At 35.2% G+C, this 27506-nt stretch overlaps 3 protein-coding genes across 9 annotated transcripts in view; 2 read left to right on the top strand and 1 right to left on the bottom strand.

Moving 5' to 3' along the window:
* Positions 1-8587, top strand: part of abcc8 (ATP-binding cassette, sub-family C (CFTR/MRP), member 8) — a 73753-nt gene extending 65166 nt beyond the window's left edge. For 2 of the 4 annotated variants that reach the window (XM_065292211.2, XM_073813306.1), the window contains 9 exons: positions 1214-1327; positions 1601-1721; positions 2138-2268; positions 2913-2991; positions 3096-3204; positions 4409-4512; positions 4665-4798; positions 8114-8176; positions 8351-8586. In XM_065292211.2, the coding sequence (XP_065148283.1) occupies positions 1214-1327; positions 1601-1721; positions 2138-2268; positions 2913-2991; positions 3096-3204; positions 4409-4512; positions 4665-4798; positions 8114-8176; positions 8351-8488 (993 nt within the window). In that variant the 3' untranslated portion in view covers positions 8489-8586. Of the gene's footprint in view, positions 1-1213; positions 1328-1600; positions 1722-2137; positions 2269-2912; positions 2992-3095; positions 3205-4408; positions 4513-4664; positions 4799-8113; positions 8177-8350 lie in introns of all 4 variants that reach the window. The other 2 variants (XM_065292212.2, XM_065292213.2) reach the window with 2 other exon arrangements.
* A 5519-nt stretch (positions 8588-14106) lies between these two features.
* On the top strand, positions 14107-15734 carry kcnj11 (potassium inwardly rectifying channel subfamily J member 11). Its single transcript, XM_065292216.2, has one exon. The coding sequence runs from the start codon at positions 14362-14364 to the stop codon at positions 15502-15504; it is 1143 nt and encodes a 380-aa protein (XP_065148288.1). The 5' UTR covers positions 14107-14361; the 3' UTR covers positions 15505-15734.
* Positions 15735-18025: 2291 nt separating this feature from the next.
* Positions 18026-27506, bottom strand: part of mob2a (MOB kinase activator 2a) — a 50932-nt gene continuing 41451 nt past the window's right edge. For all 4 annotated transcript variants that reach the window (XM_065292221.2, XM_065292217.1, XM_065292219.2 and 1 more), the window contains exons 2-5: positions 26386-26549; positions 24148-24241; positions 20164-20288; positions 18026-19479 (exon numbers count right to left, since the gene is read on the bottom strand). In XM_065292221.2, coding sequence (XP_065148293.1) covers positions 19208-19479; positions 20164-20288; positions 24148-24241; positions 26386-26549 — 655 coding nt within the window. In that variant the 3' untranslated portion in view covers positions 18026-19207. The remainder of the gene's footprint in view (positions 19480-20163; positions 20289-24147; positions 24242-26385; positions 26550-27506) is intronic.

The raw sequence follows: 27506 nt of genomic DNA, 5'->3' as shown, positions 1-27506 counted from the left end.
CGATTGATCTTTTGATAGCCCTATTTTAAAATAGTTTAAAATATTGTTTTTGCTTTAGTTTTTTATAAATTGGGTAAGACCGTCATCTAGTGGATAATAGCAGAATTAAAGATTTTCATAAAAACTCGTCAGGAAAGCTCATTGGCAGGGAAATTTTTTTTATATAATTTTCTTCTTATATATACATTAAAAAAATTGTACATAAAAATAATGTATGTGTTTATTTATACACACACAGTACACACACATATATTTTGCAAACACAAACTTTTATTTTGTATGCGATTAATCGCGATTGATCTTTTGACAGCCCTATTTTAAAATAGTTAAAAATATTGTTTTTGCTTTAGTTTTTTATAAATTGGTTGAGACTGCCATAGTGGACAATAGCAGAATTAAAGATTTTCATTAAAAACTCGTCAGGAAAGCGTCATTGGCAGGGAAAAAAATGTTATATAATTTTTTTCTTATATATACATTAAAAAAATTGTACATAAAAATAATGTATGTTTATTTATACACACACAGTACACACACATATATTTTGCAAACACAAACTTTTATTTTGTATGCGATTAATCGCGATTGATCTCTTGATAGCCCTATTTTGAAATAGTTTAAGATATTGTTTTTGCTTTAGTTTTTTATAAATTGGGTAAGACCGCCATCTAGTGGATAATAGCAGAATTAAAGATTTTCATAAAAACTCGTCAGGAAAGCGTCATTGGCAGGGAAAAAATTTTTATATAATTTTTTTCTTATATATACATTAAAAAAATTGTACATAAAAATAATGTATGTTTATTTATACACACACAGTACACACACATATATTTTGCAAACACAAACTTTTATTTTGTATGCGGTTAATCGCGATTGATCTTTTGACAGCCCTATTTTAAAATAGTTTAAAATATTGTTTTTGCTTTAGTTTTTTATAAATTGGGTAAGACCATCATCTAGTGGATAATAGCAGAATTAAAGATTTTCATAAAAACTCTTCAGGAAAGCGTCATTGGCAGGGAAATGTTTTTTTTTTAATTGAAGAGATACATCGTCAAGGGGCGGGAAAAGAGTTAAGAAACACATAATATATAAATAATTTATGTGTTTATTTATACACACACAGTACACACATATATTTTGCAAACACAAACTTTTATTTTGTATGCGATTAATCGAGATTGATCTTTTGGTTGGTTTCTCGATACAGGAATACATTGGTACCTGTATAGTCCTGATAGCAGCTGTGGCCTCCATTACCAATTCACTGTTCAGTCATCTGTCCACTGGGCTGGTGGGGCTGGGACTCACATACGCCCTTATGGTAAGGATACACGAGTGATTTTTACTGTACCATGTATGAAATATGCACATGTAGGCATATTTTTTATATCTGCAACTGCAGTATTCCCCAAGAATTTTAATGTTTAGTGGCTTTATATTGTAAGTATAATTTGGCAGGCTTTGTGATCTTATATGTCAGCCCCCATGAGAACAAAAATCCTTTTAATAGGCCTATATTGTTATTTGCATATATAAAGGATATAAAGGCATGTAACTTTCAACAGGATTTGCCTTGTCATGTATATATTATCAGGTTTCTAACTACCTGAACTGGATGGTGCGTAATCTGGCTGACATGGAAGTGCAGCTCGGAGCTGTGAAGAGAATCAAAGCTCTTTTGAAGACTGATCCTGAAAACTATGAAGGTCTGCTGTGTGAGTATCACGTGATGTATGACCCACATTTACTCTGCATCGACTTCTTCTGCTTCATTTACTGTCATGTTACCTAGTCATATACACTCAGCATTTGTCTTCCTGTTTTTCTCAGCTTCCATCTCTTTGCATCCATCCATGTTTCGCTTTGAAACTCAGAATTAAGCCTTGTTTTCACACACACAGAAAATGACAATTCCCAAACAAATTTAATATGTAGTGCATAGTGAAGATGATATAAATGATGAAATATATTGCACCAGACCTGGTCCTTTTTATATGTTGATCAGACAGCTGCTTTATGAAATTCTCAAATGTCAGCCTTGCAAAACAAACCATAAAAAAATGCCAAATATCAGCTGCTATATCGGTTGACCACTAGTTAAATGTCTTTGCCTCATGTGTGTGTATCTCAGCTGCGTCTCAGGTTCCAGAAGGTTGGCCTCAGCGGGGTGAAATTCAGATTCAGAATCTGAGCGTGAGGTACGACAGCACCCTTAAGCCCGTCCTCAAACACGTCAACGCACAAATCAGCCCGGGACAAAAGGTACCCTTTTAAATGCAAATGAGCTGATCTTTGCACTAAATGACAGTGCCGTGGTTCAATTAAGGGGTGGTATTATCCCCTTCTGACATCACAGGGGAGCCACATTTCATTTACCTATTTTTTACATGCTTGCAGAGAATGGTTTACCAAAACTAAGTTAATGGGTTGACCTTTTTCACATTTTCTAGGTTCATAGAAGCACCGGGGACCCAATTGTAGCACTTAAACATGGAAAAAGTCAGATTTTCATTATATGTCCCCTTTAAATATAACACCCACAACATATTGTGGCACATTTAGGTCTTGGTTTCTTAATTGGAGCGTACTAGCCATGTGATGTTGACCCTGGACCACAAAACCATTTTTAATAATAAATAAGCTTTACATTGATGTATGGTTTGTTAGGATAGATAAAATTTTTTGAAAAGCTGGAATCTGAGGGTGCAAAAAATCTAAATATTGAGAAATTCGCCTTTAAAGCTGGACAAATTTATGCTAGGAAATTTACAAAAAATCTTCATGAAACACGGTCTTCACCTAATATCCTCATTTTGTGAGTGGTTTTGTGGTTCAGGGTCACATTTTATAAAAAGCAAGCTTTAAAACCAGCCAGCCAAACACATGGTTGTCCTCATTTGTTATAGGTTGGAATCTGTGGTAGAACAGGAAGTGGAAAGTCATCCTTCTCATTAGCCTTTTTCCGGATGGTTGACACATTTGAGGGTGAGACTTTCACCTTTTTTTTCAGCTCAAGCTAATTATAACATTACATGAATGCCATTTTTAAGGCATGTATAATATGTGATATGCCTTTTTTACTCCTACAGGGCGAATAATCATTGATGACATCGATATAGCAAAACTGCCTCTTCAGACGCTGAGATCTCGCTTCTCTATTATTCTCCAAGATCCCTTTTTATTCAGCGGAACCATCCGGTAAATCTCTTTAGAGTCAAAGTTAAACATCATATTTGTTATCTCATCAATTAAGAGAAAATATTTGCATAGAAAATTCTTTCTAAAGAATTTTTATGTTAATCTGCAATAACGCTATTATCCACTAGATGGCTACCAAATTTACCCAATTTAAGAAAAAACTGAAGCCAAAACGTTATTTACTAATTTTAAACTCTGTGTGTTTTGATAATCGTTCTGAATCTGATCTCTAACAAAATTCCTTCCTAACAATGCAATTATTTCAGCTTTTTGCTTAAAAAAAATTATTTTTAAAGAAAAAAACCCATATTTAAGAGTTTACAAGCAAAGAACAAATATAGATAGGAGGAAACGTTTTTTCCCGTTTCTTTGTTTGTTTATTGTTTGTTTGAAAGCAGAAGGTCTGTTCTTTCATTTGATATATTTGTATGTTTATACATTTTATAAAACTTTTGTGAAAATCACAAAAAATGTAGGGGAGCAACTTTTCAAAAAATGGAATGAGTTAAACTCCTAGACAGCAGAGAACTCTGGGCCGGATCCACGCCGAATTCAGTGGCTCCGGTGCGGACAAGTAAAAAGTCCTACTTGCACCCGCCCCGGGCGGGACTCGAACCGGCCATCGATCTGGCCATGGCTCTTCTCAAAAGGAGGCTAAAGACCATCACTCACTAGCTGGTGTCTGTTACATTTACAATAAAAAAAATTATGTGCTTCATGACAATGATCAATTTAAAAATACGCAATTTAATTTGCATTTACAAAAGATGCCACATTTACTTTATAATTAAAATACAACCATGAATTCAAATATATTATTATTATCTTTGGTTGTCTCTCTCGGTGTACCATAGTACACTATAAAAAAAATGCTGGGTGACTATCAACCCAGCGTGGGGTCAAAAAGGGATGAACAAAGATGATGGGTTACATAAACCCAGAAAAGTTTTACATTTGACCCAACAATGTAATAAAACAACCTGGAATTTTGTGTTGAAACCACCAAGCATGGGTTAAATTACAACCCAGCGAGTTGGCTTTGTCCCTTGTTTGACCCAACACTGGGTTGAAAATAACCGAGCATTTTTAAAGTGTAACAGCAGAGCATCATAACATATCCGTTTTGCTCTCCAGAACTGCTGAATTTTTGGGTCACCCTGAATTTATAACAGGATTTGTTCATATTTAATTTCCTTCTCTTCAGTTTTAATCTCGACCCAGAGATGAAGGCTACAGATAGTATGCTGTGGGAAGCGCTTGAAATTGCACAACTCAAACCTGTGGTTAAAACTTTACCTGGAGGACTTGGTAAGAAACAACTGAAAATAATCACTTCCCCAATACACCACACCAGCCATACAAAACCTTTTTGTAAAACTAGGATTCAATCATTGGCTTCAATCTTTAATAGGTTATGCTGAACTCCGGATATGATTGATTTTTCTCTTCCTGTATTTCAGATGCAATAATAACTGAAGGTGGGGAGAATTTCAGCCAAGGGCAACGTCAGCTCTTCTGTCTGGCGCGTGCATTTGTACGGAAGAGCAGTATTCTGATCATGGATGAGGCCACTGCGTCTATAGACATGGCTACGGTGTGTATGCGTGTTTGCTTGGATGTACTGTATGATATTGAGCATGAGAGATTAAAGAAACGGCCTGAGGGGCAAAGACCTCCATTCTCACACTCTTCTTCTCTGTGAAGAGGCCGACACAATGACTGCACCTGCGCTGCTTCTAATCTCTTGAGTAAATGAAGCGTGTCTCCATCTAATGTCCCAGCTGAGTTTAATAGAGCAAAGGACAGTCAGCGTCACTTTGATAGATTTAAAATGACAGAAAAACTCAAGTGGGAAATTTTATGGGACAAATATTTGCATTTATACATCATTTATGGAAAAGTAGAAAATAGTAACAAAATATTTGTACAATACATTTTATCCATCCATCTACTGTATCTATCTAAGAAATCATCTATCCATCCATTCTCTGTATCTATCTACTGCATTTAAGAATCTGTGTGTCTGTCTGTCTATCTATCCATCTAAGTTTATATCTACTGTATATATCGAAGTATCATCTATCTATCTATCCATCTGTCTGTCTATCTATCTATTTGTCCATCTGTCTATCTATCTATCCCTCCATCCATCCATCCATCCATCCATCCATCCATCTAACTATCTATCTATCCATCCGTCTTTCTCTCTATCTTTCCATCCGTCCGTCTATCTATCTTTCCGTCCGTCTGTCTATCTATCTGTCCATCCATCTATCCATCCATCTGCCTATCTCTCCGTCCGTCCGTCCATCCATCTGTTTCTATTGACTGTATCTATCTATCTATCCATCTATCTATTTGTCCATTTGTCTATCTATCTATCTGTCCATCCATCTGTTTCTATTTACTGTATCTATATATCTATCTATCCATCTATCTATCCATCTATCTATTTGTCCATTTGTCTCTCTATCTGTCCATTTGTCTCTCTATCTGTCCATTTGTCTATCTATCTATCTGTCCATCCATCTATCCATCCATCTAAGTTTATATCTACTGTATCTATCGAAGTATCATCTATCTATCCATCCTTCTGTCTATCTATCTATTTGTCCATCTGTCTATCTATCTATCTGTCCATCTGTTTGTCTATCTATTCATTCATCTGTCTTTCTGTCTATCTATCTATCCGTCTGTCTGTCTATCTTTCCGTCCGTCTATCTATCTTTCCGTCTGTCTGTCTATCTATCTGTCCATCCATCTATCCATCCATCTGCCTATCTATCCATCCGTTCACCCATCTGTTTCTATTTACTGTATCTATCTATCTATCCATCTATCTATCCATCTATCTATTTGTCCATTAGTCTATCTACCTATCTGTCCATCCATCTGTTTCTATTTACTGTATCTATCTATCTATCTATCTATCCATCTGTCTTTCTTTCTATTCATCCATCTGTCTATCTATCTATCTATCTATCTATCTATCTATCTATCTATCTATCTATCTATCTATCTATCTATCTATCTATCTATTCGTCCATCTGTCTGTCTATCTATCTACCTGTCCATCCATCTGTCTTATCTATCTATTCGTCCATCTGTCTGTCTGTCTGTCTGTCTGTCTGTCTGTCTGTCTATCTATCTATCTATCTATCTATCTATCCATCGGTCTGTCTGTCTATCTATCTATTCGTCCATCTGTCTATCTATCCATCCATCCATCCGTCTGTCTATCTATCTATCTTTCCGTCCATCTGTCTATCTATCTATTCGTCCATCTGTCTGTCTGTCTATCTATCTATCTATCTATCTATCTATCTATCTATCTATCTATCTATCTATCTATCTATCTATCTATCTATCTATCCATCGGTCTGTCTGTCTATCTATCTATTCGTCCATCTGTCTATCTATCCATCCATCCATCCGTCTGTCTATCTATCTATCTTTCCGTCCATCTGTCTATCTATCTATCTGTCCATCCATCTGTCTTATCTATCTATTCGTCCATCTGTCTGTCTGTCTGTCTGTCTGTCTATCTATCTATCTATCTATCCGTCCATCTGTCTGTCTATCTATCTACCTGTCCATCCATCTGTCTTATCTATCTATTCGTCCATCTGTCTGTCTGTCTTATCTATCTATTCGTCCATCTGTCTGTCTGTCTATCTATCTATCTATCTATCCATCGGTCTGTCTGTCTATCTATCTATTCGTCCATCTGTCTATCTATCCATCCATCCATCCGTCTGTCTATCTATCCATCTTTCCGTCCATCTGTCTATCTATCTATCTGTCCATCCATCTATCCATCCATCTGTTTATCTATCCGTCCATCCATCCATCTGTTTCTATTTACTCCTATCTATCTACCTGTCCATCCATCTGTCTTATCTATCTATTCGTCCATCTGTCTGTCTGTCTGTCTGTCTGTCTATCTATCTATCTATCTATCTATCTATCTATCTATCTATCCATCGGTCTGTCTGTCTATCTATCTATTCGTCCATCTGTCTATCTATCCATCCATCCATCCGTCTGTCTATCTATCTATCTTTCCGTCCATCTGTCTATCTATCTATTCGTCCATCTGTCTGTCTGTCTATCTATCTATCTATCTATCTATCTATCTATCTATCTATCTATCTATCTATCCATCGGTCTGTCTGTCTATCTATCTATTCGTCCATCTGTCTATCTATCCATCCATCCATCCGTCTGTCTATCTATCTATCTTTCCGTCCATCTGTCTATCTATCTATCTGTCCATCCATCTGTCTTATCTATCTATTCGTCCATCTGTCTGTCTGTCTGTCTGTCTGTCTATCTATCTATCTATCTATCCGTCCATCTGTCTGTCTATCTATCTACCTGTCCATCCATCTGTCTTATCTATCTATTCGTCCATCTGTCTGTCTGTCTTATCTATCTATTCGTCCATCTGTCTGTCTGTCTATCTATCTATCTATCTATCCATCGGTCTGTCTGTCTATCTATCTATTCGTCCATCTGTCTATCTATCCATCCATCCATCCGTCTGTCTATCTATCCATCTTTCCGTCCATCTGTCTATCTATCTATCTGTCCATCCATCTATCCATCCATCTGTTTATCTATCCGTCCATCCATCCATCTGTTTCTATTTACTCCTATCTATCTATCTATCTATCTATCTATCTATCTATCTATCTATCTATCTATCTATCTATCTATCTATCTATCTATCTATCTATCTATCTAGCTAGCTAAACATCAAAGTATTTATCTACTGTATCTATCTAAGTCTGTCAATCTGTCTATCCATCTATCTGTCCATCTATCTATCTTCTGTCCGTCCGTCCATCCATCCATCCATCCATCCATCTATCTATCTATGCAATAATATGTTGTATTTTTCTTATAGGAGAGCATTCTTCAAAAGGTTGTGATGACTGCCTTTGCCGATAGGACTGTGGTCACTATAGCTGTAAGTCATTAAATGTTTAAGTGGAAAAGCAATTTAATATTGAATTTCACACGTCTTGAAACCCTAATGACATGTTTTCCAGGATAGCAGAAAGACGACTCAAAGCGTTTATGATACTTTAGGTCAGACAGTGCGTCAAACTATATAACACGTCATTGTGTTTGTCTTGGGCAGCATCGTGTTCACACTATCCTGAATGCAGACCAGGTGATTGTGATGAAGAGGGGCGTCATTCTGGAGTATGACAAACCTGAGGTTCTTCTCGGTCGAGAGGACAGCGTGTTCGCCTCGTTCGTGCGAGCAGACAAATGAACCAGAAGGACCCTCTATTGAAAGTGCAATTGTATCATGAATTAATATAATAATATTTATTACTGCTATTATCATCACGTTTGTACATAAAATGTTAATCATTTATTAATAAAAAACATAAATAAACAGCATTGTCATGTATTTGTTATATGCAGTGTGTTGTGTGTGCAGAGGCAGCGCCAGGGAGGAGCTAGGTGGTGCTGTAGCTCCCCCTATAATATCCATAGCACCCGCCCAGCACCCCCAAGAAATGTCTGTAATATTTTATATGTTTATATTTTAATGTCATGTTTGAATAGTCTTTTTCATGTTGTTAAAAAAGGAATTAAATAATAATTTAAAAATATAAATTTTAGTGTAAAATAACAAGGCCCAAACAGGTGATCTTCTTTGGCCAATGGGCGCAGCGCCTGGTGAACCTTTGACCTTAACGCACGGCAGTTTGTTTTTGATAGCAAGTTTGGAAATTTAGCAAAGACCCTTAATTGCGACAACATCATTGATGCCTTCGCAATCAATCAAAAGTTGTGAAGACGTCTATGGTAAGTGCTTGATTTTCCCCAGCTGTTGGCTATTACAAATTGAATTAATTTGGTGGTTAAAGCAGCAGAAATCTTGGCTCTTCATAGTTACATCTATAATTCTCCAACCATAGGAATACTGCTGATTTATCATTAGATTAGTGTTTGTAACACGTGCGTGAAGTTGGCCCCCCACCCAACGCAAAACGTCGGCAAAATATGCTCAATCGTTTGTGCTCCGTTTGTGCTGGTTTGTGCCGCAAAAATTTTCGTTTGTGCTGCTTTGGTTTTTTAGATATTAAAAGAACATTTATAGGTCATACTGAGGTCACGTAGCCCCCCAACATGCTCCAAATTTACCCAAAATAGTCTTAAACGTTTGTGCTTCGTTTGTGCTGGTTTGTGCAGGTAAAATTTTCGTTTGTGCTGCTTCGGTTTTTATAATATTTGACATTGAAATAAGGCGATGACGTCACTCAGCCCCCCCACATGCTTCAAGTTCACCCAAAGTATTCTTGTTTGATTGTGCTTCGTTTGTGCTGGTTTGTGCAGGTAAAAATTTCGTTTGTGCAGTTTTCGTTTTTTAGATATTAAAAGAACATTTATAGGTCATACAGAGGTCACTCAGCCCCCCACATTCTCAAAATTCACCCAAAATAGTCTTAAACGTTTGTGCTTCGTTTGTGCTGGTTTGTGCAGGTAAAATTTTCGTTTGTGCAGTTTTCGTTTTTTGATATTAAAAGAACATTTATAGGTCATACAGAGGTCACTCAGCCCCCCACATGCCCAAAATTAACCCGAAATAGTCTTAAACGTTTGTGCTTCGTTTGTGCTGGTTTGTGCAGGTAAAATTTTCGTTTGTGCTGCTTCGGTTTTTATCATATTTGACATTGAATTATGGTGATGACGTTACTCAGCCTCCCGCATGCTTCAAGTTCACCAAAAAACTATTCTTTTTCGATTGTGCTACGTTTGTGCTGGTTTGTGCCGGTAAAAATTTCGTTTGTGCAGTTTTCGTTTTTTAGATATTAAAAGAACATTTATTGGTCATACAGAGGTCACTCAGCCCCCCACATTCTCAAAATTCACCCAAAATAGTCTTAAACGTTTGTGCTCCGTTTTTGCTGGTTTGTGCCGCAAAAATTTTCGTTTGTGCTGCTTTGGTTTTTTAGATATTAAAAGAACATTTATAAGTCATACTGAGGTCACGTAGCCCCCCAACATGCTCCAAATTTACCCAAAATAGTCTTAAACGTTTGTGCTTCGTTTGTGCTGGTTTGTGCAGGTAAAATTTTCGTTTGTGCTGCTTCGGTTTTTATAATATTTGATATTGAATTATGGTGATGATTATGGTTGGGAGGGGGTCAGACCAGGTACAAATTGATAACTTTTATTTTCTTTCACAAGCAGCACACATAAACAACTTTCTGATAAAGTGACCAAAAACTGTCTTTCAAGTGATAAACGCGACAAAACTGACAATGCATTTATATATTTTTAAGGTAAAATGTAAGGCAACATTTGTTTAATTATTCCTCATAACATTTTAAAGCGACGATCTACAGAACATCACACAAAACATTTTGATAACTAAACCTAAAAATATAACAAAGGTGATCCTGCCTTGGAAACCTCGGCTAATTCAGTGTTTTTATTTAATTTGGAGATTAAGCGCGTCAAAGCAGTCATGACCAAAAAAAAAACGACAAATGACAAATAATTTGTGATTGTTACTGCAAATTATAAAAACTAAGCTTTATATACAATTCATAAAAACACTGAAATTAATTATGTTATAGACACTACGCGTTATTAGCACAGAAATACCTGCTTGCTTTCACTTTGATCATCTCCATTCACTTTAGATACAGAAACAACTGATGATATAATTTATTTCAGGAATCTCTTTTCTATCATTTGAAAGTGAACACCATAATATTAAATCACAAGAAAGACAGTCGTGTCAGGCATAAATATAGGTTCGGTGCAGATATTTTCCGTTTCATCACGGAAATTTAAAGAAATGGCTTGCCTATTTGGTAGTTTAACTTTTGACAAGATAACCACTATGTTTTAAATACATTTTAAAAACTTATACCCGTCGAAAACATCCGTTTTTTAATGTTTAGTTTGATGAACTTCTAAACATGAGATGCAGAGAACCTAGCACGTTCGGCTAAATTGCATGCGCAAGCATGGCCAGCACGCAATAGTGCAAAATCTATACAACGAAAAGCAATCCAAAATGTACAGACTTAAATTAGATCAGAATTTACGTTTATAATAAATACAATTTTTAATAAAATAAGGTCAGAAGTAACAAACTGCAGAACAAATGTGCAAAATGCCTCAAGTGCACGAAAACAAAACACAAGCCAAATAGATACACCAGATAACCCAGAGTGATTTATAAATAAAATAAAATGAAGAAATTATTAAAAGAATGAAAGTATAGCCAGAATTTCCAGCTTTTTCTTTTAAATGTAGAAACAAAGAGGCAATGGTTTATTAACATAGGAACCTTGGACGTATAGCTCGGTCACAGGGGTTGCTGGATTTATTAACGCATTTTAAAAATATTTATTGAAAGCTGATAATTCACAAATTATTTGCAGAATTATAATAATATGCTGTATATTAATATATTGGGAGAAAGCTGTTATATGTGAAATCAGATAATGTGTGCACCCATATACGGCCAAAATTAAAGGATCCTCATTTCATAACACATCTGCGACGATTCGACTGTGAGATTGGTAGTCGAATCAGGGTTCTCCTATCATCGAATCTTCGACTATTCGGGGTCACCCCTAGGCGATAACCAGAAATCAGATAAATAGTATTTTAAGCCTTCAGAAAAGGTTTAAGTCTTTCTCCATCTTTATACTTGTGTGAACATTGTTAAGCAAAAAAAAAAAAAAAAAGAAATAACATCAGACTCTATTGACTATAGACTTTATTGAAATTAACAATACCATAATTCAAATGTCAAATATTATAAAAACCGAAGCAGCACAAAAAATTTTTTACCGGCACAAACCAGCACAAACGTAGCACAATCGAAAAAGAATAGTTGTTGGGTGAACTTGAAGGCTGAGTGATGTCATCACCATAATTCAATGTCAAATATTATAAAAACCGAAGCAGCACAAACGAAATTTTTACCTGCACAAACCAGCACAAACGTAGCACAATAGAAAAAGAATAGTTTTTTGGTGAACTTGAAGCATGCGGGAGGCTGAGTAACGTCATCACCATAATTCAATGTCAAATATGATAAAAACCGAAGCAGCACAAACGAAAATTTTACCTGCACAAACCAGCACAAACGAAGCACAAACGTTTAAGACTATTTCGGGTTAATTTTGGGCATGTGGGGGGCTGAGTGACCTCTGTATGACCTATAAATGTTCTTTTAATATCAAAAAACGAAAACTGCACAAACGAAAATTTTACCTGCACAAACCAGCACAAACGAAGCACAAACGTTTAAGACTATTTTGGGTGAATTTTGAGAATGTGGGGGGCTGAGTGACCTCTGTATGACCTATAAATGTTCTTTTAATATCTAAAAAACGAAAACTGCACAAACGAAATTTTTACCTGCACAAACCAGCACAAACGAAGCACAATCAAACAAGAATACTTTGGGTGAACTTGAAGCATGTGGGGGGGCTGAGTGACGTCATCGCCTTATTTCAATGTCAAATATTATAAAAACCGAAGCAGCACAAACGAAAATTTTACCTGCACAAACCAGCACAAACGAAGCACAAACGTTTAAGACTATTTTGGGTAAATTTGGAGCATGTTGGGGGGCTACGTGACCTCAGTATGACCTATAAATGTTCTTTTAATATCTAAAAAACCAAAGCAGCACAAACGAAAATTTTTGCGGCACAAACCAGCACAAACGGAGCACAAACGATTGAGCATATTTTGCCGACGTTTTGCGTTGGGTGGGGGGCCAACTTCACGCACGTGTTGGAAACTGGCTGTGCGATTTCGTGATCTGAGCATAAGCGTGCACAGTTTCTGTTGGATTGTGTTGTTTGTTGCTCCGTTGTATTCAGGGCTTGACTGTGACAGATTTGTGAAATATTATTTTCAGAGGTTTACATTGGCAGGCTTATGTATATTGTATCTATAGCCCTTGTGTTGAATACTTTTACATAGTCACGAAATGAGTATAGGTCAGTTAATGCGGGCGTGTACGTTACGCGTGTATATAGACTCTTTTACTGTTTGTACACAATTACGACATGTCAACGTATGCACGCGCATTTTGGCAACGGAAGTATGGCGAGAATCAGCATTGAAGCAACACAGACAGAGAAAGTTATTTTAAAAAAAGTTGACTTTATCAACATTTTCAACACAGCTACCAGATCCGTGTACTATAGTGGAGTGGATAGAAGACGTTAGCATATATACGTATATTAGTATACTATGTTAGTGCAACCAAACGCACAACCAGACATTTTGATTCTGGGAAACCGTTTTAATAAACTTTCTGAGTTGCTAACACGTTAGAACCAATGGGGAATAACACCACTTCTGTTGCCAAAATGCACGAGCAGTATATATACCAAGGGTGGTCCAATGCGACCTCCATAATGAAACATCCCCAAAATTCCAAGCACCTTCTCTTAAGTGTTGAGCATCCCCATAGCACCTGCATCAGAAAATCTCTGGAGCCGCCACTGTGTGTGTGAGAGAGCAAGAGACCCTGAAGTCTGGATTTAATGTAATTGTGAGATTAGAAACATAGAAACTTTATTTTACATTGATTTAAATATTTGACATGACCTTACTCAGTCAATATTAAAGAGATATCAAAATTATATTTTAACAGAATGTATTATGTATATCTTTACAATATGAATGATTTTATATAGAAAACAACAAATTACTTAAAGAACGACTATTTGTTTTTTTATTTCATTAGTAAATATTAAAATATAAAGATTTATTAATTAAATTGCAATTTTATGACCACTGTTTTTAATCACTTTACAGGGCAATTTAGTACAGTCTATAACAACACTATGTTGTGCATAGTTGTTTATAGAACAATGTTGTGGACTAACATTAAGTACATTGTAGTAGTGTCTCTTTAAACTCGACCCCCCTAAATGTTCTTATTATGAATGCAGCGGGGTTTCCTAGCTTGAAAGTGTGGATGACACGCATGCCCGGTGCTGAACCAAAGTCACATCTGATGATAGGCTTAGCTAGAAACTATCCGGTTGCAATTGACTGGCAACGGCAGCCGGAGAACTAAAAGCGGCTTCCCACGGGATCTGACAGCAACTGCGCATCACTGCGCACTGACTATAGTATGGAGCAGCTATGTTGTCCAGAAAAGGACTCATTCCCGAGGATTATTTGTTGACGAGGCTTGCGGAAGATGTACAACAGCCCAAATTCAAAACAAAACAGCGGAAAACGCGCTTCGTCGACAAGAACGGAACATGCAACGTTGCGCACACGAACATACGCGAACAGGGACGATTTCTGCTGGACGTTTTCACCACGCTTGTGGATTTGAAATGGCTTCACACTTTAGTGATATTCACGATGTCCTTCCTATGCAGTTGGCTTCTGTTCGGGATGATCTGGTGGCTGATCGCCTTTGCGCACGGGGACATGGACGCGAAACGTGAGGACTTCGTCCCGTGCGTCACCGACATCCACTCGTTCTCCTCGGCCTTTCTCTTCTCCATTGAAGTTCAAGTTACCATCGGCTTCGGAGGTCGGATGATCACGGAGGAGTGCGTATCAGCCATCATCGTTTTGATCATCCAAAACATAGTGGGTTTGGTGATCAATGCCGTCATGCTGGGATGCATCTTTATGAAAACGGCTCAAGCCCGACGGCGCGCAGAAACGCTGATCTTTAGCAAGCACGCCGTCATAGCGGTCCGAAATAACAAACTGTGCTTCATGTTTCGCCTCGGTGACCTGAGGAAGAGTATGATCATAAGCGCGGCCGTCCACGTGCAGGTGGTGAGGAAGACCGTATCCAGTGAAGGTGAACTGGTGCCGCTGGATCAGATAGACATCCAGATGGACAACCCTTTGGGCACCAACAGCATCTTTTTGGTGTCCCCTCTTATCATCAGTCATGTTATTGATAAAAACAGCCCTATGTATGACCTATCCGCTGATAATCTGCAGCATGAAGACATCGAGGTGGTCGTCATACTGGAAGGGGTCGTGGAGACCACCGGTATCACCACCCAAGCGCGGACCTCTTACGTGGCCGAGGAGATCTTTTGGGGTCACAGGTTTGTGCCTACGGTGTCGGAAGAGGATGGGACGTATGCTGTGGATTATTCAAAGTTTGGAAACACGATTAAAGTGCCCACGCCGAGCTGCAGCGCGCGCACGCTGGATGAGGAAGGAGGGATGGAGAGGTTCATGCCGCGCGAGTACAACAGCTTCGGCGCAGCCGTCAGAAGACGACAAACTATCAAAGCACCAAAAATTTAATGTATTTACACAAAGTATTTGTAGGTTTATTAAACGTAAGAACCCGATTCAGGCCTATGCATTTTCATGTGAGGACATTCAAAATATTTTTGTATATATCCATATAAAATTTGCACGTTTGCTTAAGGCTCTCAGGGTATTACTATGCACATGGTTTGGAGCATGATGTTTATATGGCCTTGTTTTACGCTTGCCCTATAATATAAATAAACCAAATTATTTGTATTGTATTTTTGTTTATGTTTTTTTTTAAGTAGAATTTCTTTAAAACCTTCAAAACATAATGACAAAATCTTTTTTTTGAAAGCTAACGATTCGGTCATGTTTTAATGTTACGAATCATTCTTTGGCTGACCTCATTAATATGAATTATATACGTGTTGTCAGGGTTTAAATTCTTAACTTATGAATATTAATAAGTACGTTGCTTGGCAACCTACCAAAGCGTTTAGTCCAGTGGTTCAGTCGCGGAAAGAAATGTGTCAACATTCATGCGCTCAAAAGTCATACTGAGGTAGTGCAGTTTTTTAACTTATGAATATGAATTAGTACTTTGATTGGCAACCTACTGGTTCAGGTTCGAAAAAAAATCATACGTCATTGGTCATTCGCTTAAAAGCACTGTAATGGAGCCATCTTGTGGTCATACTGAGGTAGTACAGTTTTTTTTAACTTATGACAATTAATATGTACGTTGCTTTTCAACTTACCAAAGCGTCTTTTTGTCTTGTTTTCAGTAAAAATATCAAAAAATTCTTAAATGAAGAGGCTTTTTCTTGATGAGCAAAACGACCCAAGAAAATAAATCTAGTTTTTAGACCAAAAACATCAAATTTAAGTGATTTTCTGCATAAAACAAGCAAAAAAATCTGCCAATGGGGTAAGCAATTTTTTCTTGAATTTTTCTTGAATTTAGTGTTTAAGAAAAATTTTCAAGATTTTTTTGCTTACCCCATTGGCATATTTGTGCTTGTTTTATGCACAAAATCACTTAAATTTGATATTTTTGGTCTAAAAACTAGAGTTATATTCTTGGCGTGTTTTGTTCATCAAGAAAAAGCATCTAAATTTTATATATTTTTTTGATATTTGTACTGAAAACAAGACAAATTTTTTTTTGCAGGGCAGTGGTTGGGCGGGAAAAAAATCATACGTCAACAGTCATGCGCCCAAAAGGTTTGTAATGGCGCCATCTTGTGGTCATACTGAGGTAATGCAGGGTTTTTTTCTTTACAAGATTATCTAGTCAAATATGCAAGAATTTTTTTTTTTTTTGTAGATTAGGTGTATGCTTTAAATGTGCCATTTATTCACTGTGTATTTAATGTATATTGTGCAAAAATAAATAAATACATAAATTAATAAATTGAATAAATTAAACTATCAAAGCACCAAAGAATTAATGCATTTACACAAAGTATTTGTAGGTTTATTAAACGTAAGAACCCAATCAGGCCTATGCATTTTCATGTGAGGACATTCAAAATATTTTTGTATATATCCATATAAAATTTGCACGTTTGCTTAATGCTCTCAGGGTATAACTATATGCACATGGTTTGGAGCATGACGTTTATATGGCCTTGTTTTTCGCTTGCCCTATAATATAAATAAACCAAATTATTTGTATTGTATTTCTGTTTATCGAATTTTATTTTATTTTTTAAGTAGAATTTCTTTAAAACTTAAAAGTCCCAAACATAATGACAAAATCTATAATTTTTTTGAAAGATAACGATTCAGTCATGTTTAAATGTTACAAATAAATTTATGACTGACCTTATTAATATTAATTATATACGCGTTGTCAGGGCTTCAATTCTAAAGTTATGAATATTAATAAGTAGGCCTACGTTGCTTGGCGCGGAAAAAATAATATGTCAACATTCAAGCGCTGTAATGGAGCCATCTTGTGGCCATACTGAGGTAGTGCAGTTTTTTAACTTATAAATATTAATAAGTACGTTGCTTGGCAACCTACTGGTTTAGGTAAAAAAAAAATCATAGGTCATTGGTCATGCGCTCAAAATCACTGTAATGGAGCCATCTTGTGGTCATACTGAGGTAGTGCAGTTTTTTAAATTATGACAATTAATAAATACGTTGCTTGGCAACATACCAAAGCGTTCAATTCAGTGGTTTGGCCTCGAAAATAAATCATTCGTCATCAGTCAAGAGCGCTGTAATGGAGCCATCTTGTGGTCATACTGAGGTAGTGCAGTTTTTTAACTTGTGAATATGAATACATACATTGCTTGGTAACCTACCAAAGCGTTCAATCCAGTGGTTTAGCCTCGAAAATAAATCATTCATCATCAGTCATGCGCTTAAAAGCGCTGTAATGGAGCCATCTTGTGGTCATACTGAGGTAGTGCAGGGTGTTTTTCTTTTTATGATTATCTAGTCATATATGCAAGAATTAAAAATTTTTAAAAGATTTTTGCTTTGTAGATTAGGTGAAAGCTTTAAATGAGCCATTTACCTCTGTGTATTTCATCTATATTGTGCAAAAAATACTAAATAAATACAAGTGGTTTTATTAATGAGACAAAGACATACATTGGCATAAAGTGGCATTTCTTGTTTTTATTCGATTATACTTCGCAGAGCCTAAAATATTAGGTGGCTTTTAACTTAGATAATTAAAATACTTAAAGCAAGAACAGAAGGACTCTGCCAATAGATTAAAAAAAGTCAAAATAAATATAGAAGAGAAAGACAAACCTCTTTCGCTAAAGGCAATAATTGTGATTTTTATATACTTACAATCTATTTCTTAAAAAAGGGAAAATGTGCATGTTCTACATGTCCGGGATGCCACATTTATGACCTCTCATAACTTAAAAAATGAAATAAAAACATGGTGTGGCTGCACTGGATTATGTGCTGCTGTCTCATAAATGCAACACAGCAAGTCAACTGCCATGCAACAATTATCCTCCATCTGCAGCATCTAGTTGAGCAGACATGCAGATTTTATAAAAATGTCCTTGTCAAGAAACCCGCTAAACAAGTTCAATATTTCTCCAGATAACGAGTACATCTTAAGGTGGTCCATTTTGAAACCCCTTAAGATAGATGCTGGCTTTGTGTGACTCTAAAACAACACAATTACAATGCCAGATATCTTAACTTGAATTGGCAAAAACAAGTTTGGAAATGGTGCTAGAGGTGGTAAAATAAAAGAAAATGGGTTATAAATGGTGTTTAGAATATAAGTCACTATGTGAAATAAGGCTGAACATGAACAGTCAGTCGGACTTCACTCCCTCCACAAGGGGGAGCCAGAGGTCTACAATATTTTTCTAAACATTATTGCATAACAGACCATACCTTAGTTATATGTCCAAGGCACAGATGAGCAAAGAAAAATACCATTCCCTTAAACAAATACATACAAAAAAATACCTCCGAGAGCACATGCGCAAAAATAATGAAAAAGCAAAAAATAAAAAATAAAAAATACAAATTGTTCCTAAAGAAACAATAAGGTAGACAGATTGTTTGATCCTGGAGGAAATATTCACACCAATCTGTGCTGGTAGAGCTGCAGATCTCCATCCCCTACTTTTGACCAATTCTTTTTAAGATGGTAATAAAAAGCAATGGAGGAGCTCAACAAAGGCCCTTAACTTAGGCAGGAGGCCTCGCACCGTTTATCATCGTCCTCCTCTTTGAGGAGCTGATCGCCGGGACAACCGGTTCATCTTTCGGTTACGTGATTGTTCATATGGGAGGGCAGGGGGGTGCACAGCACCTCTGTGAGGTCGTCCATGATGCAGGTCTCCTTAGGGTCGACCAGGTTGAATTCCCTGACAAAGACGATGAAATGTGCGTACAGTGTGTTCAAATGTCCCTGTAGCTCCAGAGCTACGGTCTCTTTAAAGTGTGCCCAGTAGATGTGTGCCAGCACGTGAAACAGATACCGGCACATCTTCTTTATCAGAGACTCGAACGAGTTGGGGAATTCTTTGCCTGCAAAGAAACGAAAACATTTATTATTTCTTGAAATAATATTTTAAAAATATATTTTATTTTACTAAACAGTTTATTTAAAGTATTATATTTTATTTATTTATTTTTAAATGTAGTTTTTTTTTATTTACATACAATTTTAAATTAAATTGGATTAAACAATTTATTTATTTATTTAAATATTAACATTTACATTTATGCATTTGGCAGTATTCACAATTTATGTTTTTACCTTTTATTGCCTGCAATTAAATAAAAATATGTATCTTTCATTTAAATTAGTAATTACTTACATATATAATTGCATTAAATTTTGGATGTATTAAGTGTATTAAATTACTGAAAAAAAGATTATTTGTGTGATATAATTTTATTTATTATTCATTGCGTTAATAGATTGAAATATATATGTACTGTTTTAAATTATTTATTTAACGTAAATATCATACTATTATTTAAATAAAATAACAGATAAGTAACAAAATAATTATGTTAATTTAATTTATTACATTTATTATTTTTATTGTAAATAGTTAAAGGACGGCTAAAGTAAAAATTATAAGCTTATTCATAACACGCAATGCTCATTATGAACACTAGAGGGCGCCAACAATCCAAATTATTTTCCTTCAAACTCTTAAATCATATTATCCAGTAGTTCTCTTTAGTGTCCAGCATTCATACCATATTTTGTGGGGAAAATGTCTTCGTCCGTCACCAATTTCTGCACAAAACTCATAACTAAGTCCACATACTGAGGCGCTGTGCACTTTGATTTCTTCCCTCTTTCGTCATACCAGTAGTATGTACTGCAAAGAGAAGACAAACAGGTCAAATTAGATGAGTCTACTACAAGTCAATGTAACTACAATTGCTTTTTAAGTGGGCTTACTCGCCATGAATCAGAGTTTGGGGAGGTAAAGTGGGTTCAAGGGGTTGTAGACATTACAAATCTCTTGGAATGCAGACTGTCCGCATAACTGCCCCTGCATCAGAGACCCACTGACCGTCAACCAATACGCATGCATTCAGCTGTGGGCGCTTTGTAGATAATCAACGAAACGGGATAGGGAAATGAGTTCAACCGTTAAAAAAAGTACAACTGAAATAACGTCCAAAAAAAATTACACGGTTGTGTACCCTACTTGTTTTACAACGGACAGACACATGGCAGGATCAGTGCCAGCAAGTTTCCCAATGTTCTCAAATAACTATGAAACATTGGGTCAAGTTACAGATTGGGAGTTTAAATAGTGCCAGTTAATTTCACAATCACAAATACGCAATGAATCTAACCAGTGGGAATTCAAAAGAATCCTGTTTGGGCAAATTGTCAGATCTGTGACCGGAGTGGTCTTACAACAACTACACATTAGATATGACAGACTACAAGTGTTCATTTTACACACATAAATGTTCAAGTAATGAATAAGGATCGAAAACACATTCTGTATATAAGAATTGAAAAACTGCATTTTTTTTTTGTTAATTATTGATGATTTATCGATTCTGAATCAAATCGAAACCACATAAATAAGAATAAAAAAAGCATTTTAGTCAAATATTGATAACTTATTGATAATGAAATAAAACCACATAAATAAGAAGCAAAAACCAGAAAATTGCATTTTAGTTCAATACTGATAAGTCATCGATACTAAATCAAATCGAAAAATTGCATTTTAGTTAAATTTAGATAACTTATCAATATTGAATCAAATCGGACAAAAATAAATTTTAGTTAAATACCAATAACTTCCTCCATACTGAACCAAATTGAAACCACATAAATAAGAATTTAATAGAAAAAATGCATTTTATTTAAATATTGATAACTTATCAAAACTGAACTGAATCAAAATCATGTTAATAAGATTCAAATTGGAAAAAAAATGCATTTTATTTAAATATTGATAACTTATCAATACTGAACTGAATCAAAATCATGTTAATAAGATTCAAATGGGAAAAAATTGCATTTTAGTTAAATATTGATAACTTATCAATATTCAATTGAATCGAAACCACATAAAAAAGAATCAAATAAAAAAATGCATTATAGTTAAATATTGATAACTTATCGGGACTGTATTTAATCGAAACTATATTAATAAGAATACAATTGAAAAAATAGCATTTTAGTTAAATAATGGTAACTTATCAACACTGAATCAAATCTGGATTTTTGTTGTTGTTGTTGTTAAATACCGATAACTTCTCCATACTGAACAGAATCGAAACCACATAAATAAGAAAAGAAAAAAAAAATCGCATTTTAGTTAAATATTGATAACGTTTGGATTCTAAATTTAATCGAAAGCACATAAATAAGAATAAAAAAATGCATTATAGTTAAATATTGATAACTTATCGATACTAAATTGAATTGAAACCATATTAATAACAATCAATTAGCATTTTAGTTAAAAATTGATAAACAAATCAATATCGAATCAAAACCATATAAATAAGAATCAAAAAATTGCATTTTAGTTCAATACTGATAACTTGTCGATAGTAAATCAAATAAAAAATTGCATTTTAGTTAAATACAGATAACTTATCAACATTGAATTGAATCAAAACCACATAAATAAGAAACGAACTGAAAATTGCACTTCAGAAAAAAAATGTTAAAAAACCTGAATCGAAACCACAATTTCAAATAAAGCGCTTTAATTCAATTTTTTTTTAAATATATCGGCCGATATTTTCCCCTAGAAACGCGCATCAAAACATTAACAGATTTCCCTAACATTAGTTATTTGTAGTTATTTATGTGTTTTAACTAAAATAATGTGATAATGCATTTTAAAAAGAAACTAGTTTCTTTTATTGTCACAACAGAACAGAGGAACATCATAATATATTAAAGTTCTGATAAATAAAATGTATAAAAATACAAACTAAAGATATGAAACGTAAAGGCAACAACAACCAAATCAAAGTTACCAGTTTTAAAAGACTTGGTTCATAAATATAACTTTGAATAGGACTGGAGACAAATTCTGTTAAGTTCTGATAAATAACAACAACAGCAAAATATAAATTGCTGATCACTGTACTCAGGCAGTGGCTAGACGCCTAAATCTGGACCCCACCAGCAGCTACTGGTTCAGAGAGCTCTGTCAAAAACACCAACAGTGAGGAAATCCAATGAAGGCTGTTTCGTCGTTTTTTTTTTTTTTTAAATATTCATTTATCGGCCATTATGAATGCCGATACCGATAGTTTGGAAAATGTCTAATATCGGCCTGCCGATATATCGGCCGGGCTCTAGCTGAGACGATAAAACTTGCGACCCTAGTTGACTAACGATGCTTTTGGGAAACGAATCAAAACCACATAAATAAGAATTTAAGATAAAAATGGCATTTTATGTAAATATTGATAACAAATCGATATCCAAACCATATAAATTAAGAATCGAATCATCAAATTAGCCAGCCCTAACATATGCAATTTACAACTTAAATAAGCATAATTTTGTCTTCCATGACATATATTAAATCTCAAACATGCACTTCACCGACACTTTTGTCTTGCGATAAAACATTTCCAAGGCAATGTTGCGTCAACTACACAATAAAAAAACAACACCACCATTCAACATTAAAGCTAAATGTGCATCACCGGCCCTCCCTTCCTCTAAAACACGTTTTTCTAGCGTTTGATCACTCGCAAAACCGGCAGTGACGGAAATGTAGGGTTGTGTTTTGATGTGCACACCCATCCTTACCCTTCTTGGTATTTCGTGACTGAATGCGTAATTGTTTGCATTTTGTGTGCGCTGGTAATTCTTGTGCTTTAACGTTTGACTTGAATAGTCACAGGTCTGGTTAAACAGGGTCAGCGTGTAAAGGAGAAGTTCACACCCAACCGCCGCTCCGGGCAAACAGGGTGAACGGGTCGGGTGAAGACTTTGAAAGTCGACATTGTTTACCTGTGGGAATGTACTGCCTTGGTATTTACTTGAATATTGGATCTTCAAATTGTGTTTCACATATGATAAAAACACATCAGAAGTCCTGGATTAAATATCGATGGTTTTGGACATTACATTTAAATTCACGCATTTTTATCCAAAGCGACTTACAGTAAATTACCAGACATCAGTATATGTGATCACTGGGGATCGAACTTTGGACTTTTGTGCTGCTAATGCAATCCATCTACCAATCGAGCTACAAAAACATTTTAACTACGATGTTTATTTACTTTTTTAAATGAGACATAAAGGGGGTTAAGTTAACATCAAATGCAAAAAACTAAAGATAGCACGTCCTATAGTTTTCATTGCCGTCCTGTCACAAATAATGCACAATTGCTTGTTCCAGGTCCCTCCTCAAAACCACATACAGACTGTGAAGGCATTTAAATACACGCTCTTAAAGGCATTCGATTGGTTACGCCCCAAAAAACATACAAAACTTTTATTGTCTTGTATTCTTTTGCATTTGAAAGCCAAACAAGGGATGGCTTCATCAAAATGTGTGTCAGTTTCATTCTAGTCCTGTGGTGACTCGATTCAGACCTATGAACTTGGATGCTAATCTTAGATCTGGAATTTAGCTGCACAAATATTATAAACGTGGGAACCTGTAGCAAGTTTTTAGGGCTAGAGGAAGAAAGACAATTAGACGGTCAAAAAATGAAAGAGAAACTTACGTGTTGCAGGCCGTCATGGCTTGACATGTTTCGCCAGTGCAAAACTCTGAGATTGTGCTATACTGCAGGTTTATGAGATTGAAGAAGGTTGTTGCTGTAGATGACAGAGAAATGAAACTCATTAGGTGACATTGGCAATGTTGCGTTTCCGTGATACTCAAGGCCGATTACATTTGTTATTAAGATGCGTTTCGATCAATCGGATCACAAGTGGACGACGCTAAATACAGGTGTAAATGGGTGTGAAACCTTTTGAGCTCGTCCACTTTCAAACACATTCAGAGGTAGTCGAAAACACATTCGACTGGACTGCATTTGTGGTCGAAATTAGTAATGGGCAACGATTAATCGCGATTAATCGTATACAAAAGAAAGTTTTTGCATAAAGTTTTTGCCTAACATTTGAGTGTTGTGTGTAATTATTATGTATATTTATTTATTTATTATGTAAACACACACGTCTACATTTCAAAAATGTTTTATTTATATATCCATTTTTTATTTATATAGAATTTATAAAAATATAATTAAATATATATGCATATGTATTTGTTTCTTAAATACGTACATCAATGTGTGTGTGTGTGTGTGTGTGTGTGTGTGTGTGTGTGTGTTATATATACACATAATAATTACACACAGCACACACTCATTTATTATGCAAAAACTCACTTTAATTTTGTATGTGATTAGTCACGATTAAATCGCGATTAATCGTTGCCCTTTCAAAAGACCACATACTTTTTGCCTATTGATCTAATGTAATGTACCAAGCACAACGTTTTTACATCAGTCCTGACTTCTAGCGCAAACCCACCATGTTCGTTGCGGTCTTTAGGTTGTCAATGATAAAACTGAAGCGGCTGTTTTCATTTTTGTTTCACTTTGCAAGTGTATGAAAGTTGCGCTAGCTTATTTTATTAAGTGCTCTGAAATATCAGAGAAATCGCTAACATAAACATGTACAAAACTTTGAGCAACATTTTTAATAACAACATAAGCAACGGTACTCTAAAAGTTTTCATTTTAAATGTAAATCATAATTTCTCCCACTCAAAGTAATCAGGACAGAAGCGGTAGAAAGTGGACAAAAGAAACCGAGTAAAACACCAGAGCCCTTTTCACACAGAGATTACGGAAGATACATGGAATTGGGATTTGTCCGGGATCGTTGATATTTGGTATATTCACACTGCCAATGATTTTCCGGAATTCACACAGATAGTGTAAAGATCCCGTAAAGACATGTGACCAAATTTTTCCACAGCGTCTAAAGTTTGCCATTTATCCGTGATTTCAGAAGCCTCTCTGCCAATTTTACGGAAATCTTCTGGGACCAAAGTGCGGTGAACGGGAATGTGTCTCTCTCGTCCACTTGTGATCCGATTTGGTAAGACCAAAATGTATCTTAAAATCAGGTGTAAACTGGACCCAAGAATCAGAATTAGTGTTTACAGAATATTATATTTAGATGTACATTTTAGGGCTGTCAAAAGATAAGTCGCGATAAATCGCATACAAAATAAAAGTTTGTTTTTGAATAATATGTGTGTGTGTACAGTGTATGTAATTTTTTCTTAAATTTACACATGTATGTGTGTATTTACATATATACATAATAATAACACAAAATAAACTAACTAATATATTATGCAAACACAAACTTTTATTTTGTATGCAATTATTCGCGATTAATCTTTTGACAGCCCTAGTACATTTATAAGTATATTGAAAGTACATTCAGGTACACATTTTATCAGTTAGTGTGCATTTCCTAAGAATCAAACACTGTACCAGATGAACTCTATAATAATCACTATGCAACATTATCATTTCACGAAAATATGCACTGTGCTTGTCTGTGCAAAACTCGCCTGCATGATGCTATTTGGGTATTTCCATTGCTATGTGGTTCATGATGTGTTGTTCAGTTGCCAGGTGCTTTTTTGGAAAATGGTATACTGATCTAGGATCAGGCTGGTCCCCTTAAAACTGTCATTCCCTAGAAATGACTTTGTACTTCAGTGTAACTCTATGTCATTTCAGCCTAATAAAAGAGAATTGTTGCATTCAAAACTAAAGGCACACCTGTACTTCATGACTATAGCACGTGTCGACGTTTAATATTTAAAGTTACGGGTTGGTTTAAATCCCCAACACAAGTATGATCAAACATTACTGTGCCACAAATACTAAACAAACACTCTTAATGGCGTTAATGTTTGGTTAAGGACTTACTATTGCTGGCAAGCCATTCATTCAGGTCTATCTCTCTGGTCGGGAGCGAGACCAACTCCTTAAGGTCAAAGTCCATGACCCGTACTTTTGTGTACTCTGGCTCCAGGTAGTGCTTCTTCTCTTCTGTGGGTGCTTTCTTTCCATTTGGCTTCGTTTTGGATTTCCTGGGAAACAGAGATGACGGGACACATTAGGAAAAGAAGCATTTAATTCAATATTTTAGTTATATAGCGCTTTCCACATATATAGTTTAGGATGGAGTAGACAACTTGGACAAAGACGACACTTAAAGGGGAAAGCATGGGCATTTTTGGCATCTTTAAGCAGAACCAGATTCAGAATCGCATAATTAACATACACTGCAAAAAACTACTTTCTTACTCAGTATTTTTGTCTTGTTTTCAGTAGATATATCTAAATATTCTTAAATAAAGATGTATTTTCTTGATGAGCAAATGACCTTAGAAAATAAGTCTAGTCTTTAGACAAAAAAAACATAACATTTAAGTGAATGTGTGCTTAAAACAAGCAAAACATATTTTTTTCTTGAATTAAGTGTTTAAGAAAAAAGTTAACTTATTTCAAGATTTTTTTTATTTTACTCATCAAGATATTTGTACTGAAAACAAGACAAAAATACTAAGAAAGTAATTATTATTATAATTTTTTTTTGAAGTGTATAACAATGCACTACAAAAAATAATTTCTTCTTTTTGTCTTTTTTTTCAGTACAAATATCTAAAAATTCTTAAATCAAGATGTATTTTCTTGATGAACAAAATTACTTAGAAAATAAATGAATTTGTGCAAAAAACGAGCAAAAAAATCTGCCAATGGGGTAAGCAAATTTTTCTTGAATTAAGACAAGTGTTAGAGAAAAAAGTTTTTTGCTTACCCCGTTGCATGTTTTATGCACAAATTCATTTAAATTTGATATTTTTCGTCTTAAAAAATATTTATTTTTAGGTCTCTTTACTCATCAAGAAAATATATTTTGATTTAAGAATTTTTTTATTTTTTGACTTAAAACAATACGAAAATACTAACTAAAAAAGTCATTTTTTCGTATGGCACTGCAAAAAATTATTTTCAAGAATAAGAATTATTAGTATTTTTTCTTG

Source organism: Paramisgurnus dabryanus, chromosome 23, assembly GCF_030506205.2.
Source record: "Paramisgurnus dabryanus chromosome 23, PD_genome_1.1, whole genome shotgun sequence".
Lineage (NCBI taxonomy): Eukaryota > Metazoa > Chordata > Actinopteri > Cypriniformes > Cobitidae > Paramisgurnus > Paramisgurnus dabryanus.
The sequence above is the reverse complement of the archived record's forward strand: the minus strand, read 5'-3'. Positions and strand labels throughout refer to the sequence as shown.

What these genes read in the sequence shown, in the direction of transcription:
- kcnj11 (XM_065292216.2), top strand. Translation starts at nt 14,362, where the DNA reads ATGTTGTCCAGAAAAGGACTCATTCCCGAGGATTATTTGTTGACGAGG.